Source organism: Anomalospiza imberbis, chromosome 1 (assembly GCF_031753505.1).
Source record: "Anomalospiza imberbis isolate Cuckoo-Finch-1a 21T00152 chromosome 1, ASM3175350v1, whole genome shotgun sequence".
In the NCBI taxonomy this organism is placed as follows: domain Eukaryota; kingdom Metazoa; phylum Chordata; class Aves; order Passeriformes; family Viduidae; genus Anomalospiza; species Anomalospiza imberbis.
Window position 1 is genome coordinate 83,364,976 of NC_089681.1, and position 9,771 is coordinate 83,374,746.

Here is a 9,771-nt window from a genome sequence, read left to right on the forward strand (position 1 = left end):
TACTACTGAGTCAGCAGTAGCACCATGCAGTGAGTTTTGTCCTCCAGTGATGCTGATTTAAATGGATATTAGAAAATATTATCAACCCATCACTTTTATAAAGCATATTTTGTCTTCTGAGATTAGTATAATTTTAGTTACTCAGTATGTTTTTCTTATTTTTATGTCATAACCACCAGCCATGCCATTCAAGAGGTGTTCTAAAAAGGTAGCTGTAAAACCTTGTGCAAAAGCACAAACCTCTCATTCAGCCTAACCCAGCATTTCTGTGTAAACAGAACACCTCAGTCACTTCTTGTAAGGCAGCAAGCAGTAGCACTAGTTAGTAAATTAAGTTCACCCTGCTTTATAACCAGAAAATCCACACTAATTGCTCTAAGGGATGAAGTCTTTTCAGGGTATCTATCACTCTTCAACAACAGACCTAAATTTGCAAAGATTACTCAAATCATTTATGCTTTGGAAACCATTTAGGCCAATGTAAAGAGATTACAACTTTCCCAGGCGCTATGGGTGCAATTAGTTCTGCAGTGAATACCTCCCCTACAATGCTGCTCTCTGTAAAACATAATAGATACACCTAATTACAACTCACACTGAAACATGCCCCTTTTGTAGCTACCATTTCAAAATATCCAAGGGGCAGGAAAACACCATCCAATTAAAGTTATGTGGCTCCTCACAGGTAGGAAAGCAACTATAGCAAAGCTTTCAATTCCCAAGTTACATTGATACAGAAGTTTCACTGTTGTCAAGGAATCCTTTTCAGCTTCGCCCTCCTATGCCCTGCACCAAATTTTTCAGGTATTTCCACGGTTCATCCCTCATTATGAGATCCTTCATGCAAACCTCTGCCCTACAACATAAATCCATGTTAATTGTATGCTTACAGACAGAAGGCCAGAAGAAAGCTCTCCAAAGGCAGTTTATGCTGAGGAAGCAGATCTTGTAAGTGAGTCCTGCTAAGGGTCGTGGAGGTATCCAATTCCTACTCAGGTTTCCAAGGTGGAGGTATCAACAGTGCAGAGAGAGGAAATTAAATAAAGGGCAAGGTAGGATTTCAAAGGGTGTTTCAGTTAGGAGTCAGATTAGGGATGGACAGATACGGGAAGGACTACAGAAGGAACACCATTATTGCAAGGAAAGTCAGGGAAGGAGGTATTTTAGTAGCCCAGGAAAGAAGAAAAAGAAGATTTGACAGAATAATCATCTATTGGAATGGAAAATAAGTAATACATCTGTGATGTGCTACATGGGTCAAACAGCTTCCAGATTGGGTGGGGAAATAGAAATGAAGTCTAATCTAAGACCCACACTAAGTTCAAGTGATGTTGCCCACTCCTAATACAAGTCAGGGTCTGGTGTCTGAGTCTTAACCTTCCCTATCTCACAGTTACAGAGTTTCCTTGGCTGTACAGTCTTAGAATCCTCCAAGATTAACAAAACCCATTTTTCCAAAACAGAAACCCACCAGGAATGACAAATACTTTCTCAGAAGGAAGCAGGCAGTAGAAAAACTCACACACATAAGAAGTCCCTTTCTTTTTTTCTGTCTGTCTGTTTCTCAGAGATAAATTCTGTAATAAAACCCATAAAAGAAGTAGGTCGGTGACTGGCTTTTTTTAAACTCTCCAAACCACAAAGGAAAGATTGTTCAAACTAGTGTGTGTTCAAGTTGTTACTAGCCTGTTGCCACAAAAGTGTTTATAGAAATACTTAAGCTGTCACTTTTTTAAAATTCTTCTATGGTATCATTCTTACCATCATTTCACATCCTACTCTGAGGTGATTCAGTTCTTCCACAGGGATGTGGCCTATAGGACATATTTCATTGCAGAGTCATGAGTCATAAGAACCTTTGCAGAACCAGCCAGGCACACTATAAATCCATCCTACCCTTCATGTGAACTGCAGAAACCTTGGAGACACCCAGAGCAGCAGTGTTTCTCCCTGCACAAAACAAGGTACTGTAATGACTTCTAGATACTATTTATTTTACTTATTCTTGGCTGATGTTGCTTTGTTCACAAATAGGAAAAAAGGAAGCAGGTATCTGAACTGGAAACAACTAATGCTTGGGAAAGTAATTAACTAAGATTGCACAGGCATAGCCTAGAAGATGAAAGTCTTAAAAATATACAGGAAGAGCAACTTATTGTTGAGAGTTCTATAATTTCTAGAGCTCACTGACTAGCATATCTACCACAGCACACTAAGAACCATTGTGTTTGCCTAAGTTGGGTAATTTGTTCTTGTACTTTTTAGTGCTTAGAATTACCAGTTTAGCTCCTGGTTTGTAAGCTACTAGGGTCACAAACTATCTTTTATTCTAATGCCATCCTATACCAACCAAAATAACTCTTAGTCCCTGACTAGAGCCCTCAGCTAAGCCTGCAAGGCAAATAAAATGTAGCAGCCTTTGTGGTCTGCTGAATATAGAAAGCTTGTATTGCAGAAGAACTGGGAAGCTAGGATCTGGGCTAGTGCTGTAAGACAGGGTTTCAGGACATTTTTAAAAGTCAGAAAGGCAATTCTGGATGCTTAGCATGCAATAATTGGGGCAGTGCTTGCTCAAGTATAGGAAGGAGAGTTTTGTCTTGACCTAAAGGAATAGTTTGACTGCTCCTGTTACCAGAGTACTTGTTCATGACAGAGATAAGCATCAAAAGGCTCTTGAACAAATTGAAGCATAAAATTTGTCTTAAGAGAGTTTCTCTGTGGTCTCTAGCCCAGGCTTTGCTAAATAACACCATCAGCTGTCATTCCAAGATGCTGTAAATGGCAGTGCAACAAGTTTCCTCGTGAACAAATATGAAACACAGCTAGAGTCTGGTTCATGCCTAAAAATGATAGCTGTTGCCGTTAGTGAAACAGGACATACTAAACATGAGAAGTAAGGACATACTTCTCATTCTCCATTTAGGCAATTTTAGAAAGCCTTTTAATCACAGAAAACTTCAAACAGTGAAGAGGAACCTCTAAACAAATAGCAATCATAGCTATAGCTATAATCATAGCAATTAATCGCATCTCCTCTGTCTTTCTGTGCAGCTTCATGACAATGGATACATTGAATAAAGCAAACACAAGCTTTGCTCTTGATTTTTTCAAACAGCAGTGTCAGGAAGATGATGACAAGAATATTTTGTTCTCTCCCTGGAGTATTTCATCTGCCCTGGCTACTGTTTATTTGGGAGCCAAAGGCAACACGGCAGATCAGATGGCACAGGTGAGACTGGACTTCTAAGAGTACCTATCTGAAAGAGTTGATTTATTTGAGTAATGTCCTCCATACTAGGAATTTGCTGTGATGAAACAGAGGAAAGCCATATTATGTGTAGTTTTGAGTTATTTCAAGTTTTACACTTTGCTAAACTTAAATCTGCATCTACAAAATTAGAGAAAAACTATGTTGAGACTACAACCCTTTCTTTGGGGTATGTATTTTAGAGGCAAAATTACTGACTGAAATTGCCATGTCACACTTGTTCAAAGCTCGTAGTGTCATCAGAGGACAGTGAGAACACTCCCAATGCATGGTTACCAAACACCTAATGCAGGTACCTAGCTCCTGTTGTAGGAGGGGAGGCTTGTGAGTTTGCTTCTGCTAAGGCAGAAGTTGTCCCACCTGCAATGATCTAACTCCTGATGTACAGGACAAAAGAGACCCAGTAGGGTAAAAAAGGAGTGATCTTCTATTAGGATGAAGGGAAAACAAAACAAAACCAGAGACTCAGCTCTTCTGAAAAGTGTTCCAAGGTTGTTTGCACACCTTTGTAGCCTGGGTAAGGTGAACAAATCCAAAGAAAGGCATGGAAATGCCTTCATAATTTTCAGGCTTTTTGACACATAATAGAGCTCCATTAAGACTTCACCTTTGGTAGATTCCATCTGGGGGTAGTTGGCTCTTTCCAGGTATTAACAGGTCATCCCAGGGCATAACTAAAAGCAGACATATCCCTCAACAAAGGCCAGGTACCTAATTAATTATAGTTTTACCCTGCAGCACTTAGATTAGTTTGCACAAGCCATTTTGTACACAGGGGCATTGAGACCTAGACAAAGATTTCATATTCAGTAAGGACTGGACACAAGAATAAAATCTGAGCTTGATTGTTCTCATTACCAGTCCCCTTGATGTAACTGAAAAATTTCACTGAAACAGCAAATTTTCTATTGTTGCATTTCTTATTGCTTTTTCCACTACAGGTACTTCACTTTAAGAAAGCTGAAGGGGCCAAAAATGTCACCACAACCATAAGAATGCATGTCTACTCTAGAACAGAAGACAGTCTATCAAATCGACATGCATGTTTCCAGAAGGTATCTCACCCAAGCTGGTGATCAAACTATGGGCATGGCCACCTCTTCTCCTGCTTGTGTTTTCCTTCCACATTTGTGTTTGCTTATGTTTACCTTCCTCAGATTTAATGTACAAAATTAATTGGTGCAGCATTGTGTGATAACTTCACCTAATGCAACACTTATTGCATGCTTCCCCCTTTTACTTAGAGTTGCATAATCTAACCTCAAATTTGCAAAATTTAACATTTGATGATCAATAGATCTTTCGATCTTTTTCCTTTAGCTCTGAGGACAGATTTCTTTCTCAACTATTACTATTCAAATGATAGCACAGTCCTTACCTCAGAGAGCTAATCCCAAGAAAAGAGATGCTCTTCCACACATTTAATTGCAGCATCAAGACAATCAGAACATTAACTTTTTCAGGCTACCTATTCTTGATATGTTTCAGAAATTAGCCTCCATTTCAGATGGGAAGTTAACAATATAAATTTATGTGTTGGGATTTTCCAAAGTAGACCAGTTGCCGGCAATAAATCTAAGAGAAATTGGAATAATTTTATTCCTGAGATAAGCCTTTGCCATACTGGCAGTCATCTTGTCCCAGTTTGTATGTAATTTAGCACAGCAGAACAATGCAGAAGAGCAAATGTAATCCCTCTGAGTCAGTAAAGGTTTTTTCCTAGTTGACAATTCAAAGATGATGATATCAAACTCTTCTCCCTGCTCTTTCCTGTCATCCTTATTCTTTAAGGGCATGAGCAGTTTCTCTGCAGTCTGCCCACAAAACCCCAACTGCTGCTAGTTTTGATGAATGGATCTGCATCCCACAGCCAATTCCCATGGTGGGAAGATTTATTTCAGGGGTTATGCCAACATTTCATTTGCACTGCATGAACAGGAAAGGGATTGTTCCTCATGAGTAACACTTGCCCTCACTGTAAGAATTACAGAGTGCTGTGGGTAGCGCTATGGGTAGTGCTATGGATTCTAACACTTTGGAGGTTTAAGGGTCTGTTTGTACCTCTGATTCTGATATAATGATGAGATGAATACAGCACAGGTGCAGATTTTTAATTTACTAATTCACAGCTTCTTTTTTGAGTGCATTGGAGACTCTGAACCCACATTCATTTAATCCTGTCACTTCAATATAGAGAATTTACTGCAATTACTGAAACATAAAAAGCCCCAAACCACAAAATATTAAGAGAAACATTATGAAATTTAGGGGCAAACCTTCCATGTAACACTACTTTCATAAATTAAGGAATAGAGCCAAATCTCATGCATTATTTAAGAATTACTCTTTGACTTTTGTTTTCTGGATATTCAAAGTTTCATAATAACCACTTATAAACCCTTAAATATTTTACATAATTCAGGCTCTTAACTCTTGCATTCCAAGATACTCATACACTGAGTGTCTATGTGTGTCTGTACCACACCTGCAACTTCTAATACTTTAAAATTATTCTTTCAATGGATGTCCAGTTTAGAGCACCTCTTCTGTTGTAATATAGGTAACAGATCACCCAATGATAAATACTTTACTTAGACCTGTGTGAAGGAAAAAACCAGGATCTTTACTCAACAGATGAATAATGTCCTTTTTATTTCTTTTTCTCTAAGACAGAGATAGGCAAATCAGATAATATCCATACTGGATTTAAAGCACTCAGCTTTGAAATCAACCAACCCGCTAGAAACTACCTACTTAAAAGTGTCAACCAGCTATATGGAGAAAAATCATTGCCTTTCAGTAAGGTAAGATTTTTATTCAGATTATGCAGTGTAATTTAATCTTCATAATCTACCTATGGCAACATAAGCCTTAACATTAACATTTTCTGTGATACCTTTCCTTAGATTCTGGGCACTAAAATTTTAGTTTTTTGGGATGTGTATCGAATCTCAGAGTGATTTGTAGATGTAGTTAGATGAGAATGTTTAAATTGAATGTTTCCACTAAAAAATACTTTGTTCCTCTGAGAAAACACTGTGCTTGTGCCCACGTAATTCTTATCTCTGGCTGTAGTAGTACTCATATTGGCATGCAGCAAACCTAAGTCAGGTGTCTCTATTGCACTTCAGGAATACTTATTTTTAGCCAAGAGATATTACAGTGCAGAGCCACAATCAGTCGACTTTGTGGGAGCAGCAGATGCAATCAGGAGAGACATCAATTCCAGTGTTGAACAACAGACAGAAGGTGAGTTCCAGCCTCTCCTCTCCAAATCAAAAAGGAGTCATTTTGGCTTCTCTGCGCCCAAGGGGCCCATGGCAGGTAAACAATTCACCTCAGAAAGGTAAATCAGACTTTTCCTAAATTACTCATCTACCGACAAGCTCTTACAAGAATTAGTGTCCTCCATCTCAGTGTGTGAGGAATATGGCTTATTCTTCTTTGTAAATCAAGATTACCCCAGTAACTACATATTTGCAAATAATCTCAAGCTAGATGAATGCTATGGCAGCAGTTAAAATTTCCCTGGTTTATATCCCCAGAAACTGTGCCAGCACGTAGGCTGAAACAGTGAAACTGCACAGATGTGTGAATATCCCTCTGTTTTCTCTAGGTAAAATCCAGAATCTGCTGCCTCCTGGATCTGTAGATTCACTCACCAGGCTAGTCCTGATAAATGCACTCTACTTCAAAGGAAACTGGGCAACAAAGTTTGAAGCTGCAGCTACCAGGCAAAGGCCTTTCAGAATAAACATGGTATGGCAATATACTGCCCTATTTCCTACACTGCAGGTGGAAAAACTGGAAAAGATGGGGGAGAGGAGGGGAAGGAGAAATCTTGTCACCCTTTAAATCCATGTGGTGGGATAGCTATTTCATTTAAAGCATACAGTGTATTCAGTATATTTATTTCACCACACTTTCAGCACTAAAACTGCACACACAATACCAGGCCCTGAGGCACAAGTAAATTGTCAGAAGCTGACTTCAAAAAAGCTTCCATTCTCCAAAGGCAGGAAAAAAAAGAGGTACATGGGTTAGTTCTTTACATTTTCACTTTTAACCATTCAGCAGAGTGGCATACAGTTTCCTGCAATTGGTGTCATCTGAGACAGCTCAGATAGCATGCCATGCCTCCCAGCGTCTTTCCAGTGTCTTGCAAGGATCCTCTGAAGATCCTGTGTTCTGTGTCCTACCCATGATGTCTGAGACACTTTGGGCAGCTTGTAGAGTAAATACAATAAACATCCACTGTGCTACTTTAATTCAGTCCTTTTACTGTTCAGAGTAGAAATGTAAAACATTCCATTTGATTTGTTGCAGCATACATCTAAACCAGTGCCCATGATGTACCTGAGGGATAAATTTAACTTAAACTACATAGAATCAGTTCAGGCTGATGTTCTTGAGCTTCCATACGTCAATAACGACCTCAGCATGTTCATCCTTCTACCAAGTGATATCTCCGGCTTACAAAAGGTAAAAAAACTGAGAACATAAATACTGTGAAAAAGTAAGAGTGTCATTATTTAGTTACTTTATGCATGTGTGAGGTAAAAGTCACATGTTTCATGTGTAGTCATGTTTCTAAGAAGCAGGATACTGATTAGGCTCAAGGAAAAGCAAATCCCAAATCTGGTCTAATACTGTGAGCTTGAAGCTCTTGATGATCAGACTAGATTTCTTAGTCTTGGAAGCCAGCATGTCTGTGGTTGCTAAAGTTCATAAGTCCTGGAAACAGGTAACCCAAACCCCATAAGATTACCCCTTTTCCAGCAGAACAAAAATGAGGACACAAAACCAGCCCTGCTTAGATCCACTGTCCACACCAATTCAGACACATATGATTTCATTCCAAAAAAACCCACCAAAAATTGGGCAGCCTCTGTTATGTTCCAGGATGTCCGTAACTAATATGTATGGACACTGCCACCTTCTGTAAAAAGTCTGATTCTGCCTTTGGATAACAAACCCTTAAGAAATTTTCATTTTTAAGTTGTTGTGTGGGGGTTGGAGGAAAGCTCTTTTCAGAGAATTCTAAAATGTGGGGAAGACAGTCCTGGGAACAGAAAAACAACCAGACTATTGTAGCTCTGCAATAGTCTCTGACAGTTACTGAGAACATTTTAAATATTGCATTGATATGCCATAGAACAACATTCTCCTTCAGTTTAAAAGACCTCTGAACTGCTGTTTCATTACTGTTTTTCTCGTACTCTTACAACCTCTTGAAAAGTTCTCCATTTAATAGAAGAAATAGCCCTTAGGGCACAGGTTTTTGAACATTTTCTAATTTTCTAATTTTCTTTTTACTTACTGCAGCTAGAAAGAGAATTGACTTTTGAAAATTTGTCTACATGGACGAATCCAGAACTAATGGAGAAAATGAACATGGAAGTTTATCTGCCCAGGTTCACGTTAGAAGAGAAATATGACCTGAAATCTACTTTGAGCAGGATGGGGATACAAGATGCCTTCACAGAAGGTCAAGCTGATTTCACAGCAATGTCCAAGACTGGTGATCTGGTTTTGTCACAAGTTTTCCACAAGTGTTATCTGGAAGTCAATGAAGAAGGCACAGAGGCAGCAGCTGCCAGTTCGGCAACACTGGCATCACGAAGTCTTGGTGCTACTATTATCTTTTTGGCAGATCACCCTTTCCTCTTCTTCATAAGGCACAATAAGACCAATACTATCCTCTTCTTGGGAAGGTTTTCTTCCCCCTAGAAACTCAATTACTAAACAGGTTATTGCAACAACAAAAATGAACTAAATACACACCACAAGGAACACCTCAATAGCCTGCGCACTTCTTAATTTTCCGGTACTGTTGACAAATCTCTCAATGTTAGAAGAGAGTATTTATGAAAAATAGCCTCAAAATTATGCCTCGGGCTCATTTTCCTGGCCAAAGAACTCCAAAATGCTAGCACTACACACTAAGTACCAAACTGTGCAAAGAAGAACATTACTTTTCAGCACTTTGTGAACCAGAACTTCCACAATTCAGAACAGACTGAGTTGAACTCAACCAGTAATTTTAAAGTTTTGATACCCAAGAAGAAGAAAACCCAGGAAAATCTCCTTGCAGAATGCTGCTGCATCTGCATTGGTTTCAGATCATGCTGATCCCCAAGGCAGGCTACTCACCCACATTCTTGTCAGTTCTTTACCAACTCTGCAGCCTGGCAGAACTGGCAATGAAATAAACCTGCAAAATCACCTTTGTTCCTGATACTGGTGCTTCTTTTTTTGCTCAAAAAGGGGTTAACACATGTACTTTCTAATCTCTGTCCCACAGCAATTGGAAAATATTTAAAAACACTATAGAACTAGGAAAATAAAACACATGTACCTCACAACCTTCTCCTTTGTAAACTTTCACCCTTACAACACTATTTCCAGCCTAGCACTGTACTGCTTTGCTCTCATTTTACTTTGCCACTTATTCACTGGTTTGAGACAAGACCAAATGGGAGAACCAGGTCTAAAGCTAATGC

General features: G+C 39.0%; 1 protein-coding gene across 1 annotated transcript; it reads left to right on the forward strand.

Annotated features, from left to right (window-relative positions):
• Positions 1-1,660: 1,660 nt before the first annotated feature.
• On the forward strand, positions 1,661-9,506 carry LOC137478317 (serpin B10-like). The gene is made up of 8 exons (XM_068198086.1): positions 1,661-1,964; positions 3,052-3,229; positions 4,210-4,323; positions 5,938-6,072; positions 6,400-6,517; positions 6,885-7,027; positions 7,595-7,750; positions 8,594-9,506. The coding sequence occupies exons 2-8, from the start codon at positions 3,056-3,058 to the stop codon at positions 8,996-8,998; spliced, it is 1,245 nt and encodes a 414-aa protein (XP_068054187.1). The 5' UTR covers positions 1,661-1,964; positions 3,052-3,055; the 3' UTR covers positions 8,999-9,506.
• Positions 9,507-9,771: the final 265 nt, after the last annotated feature.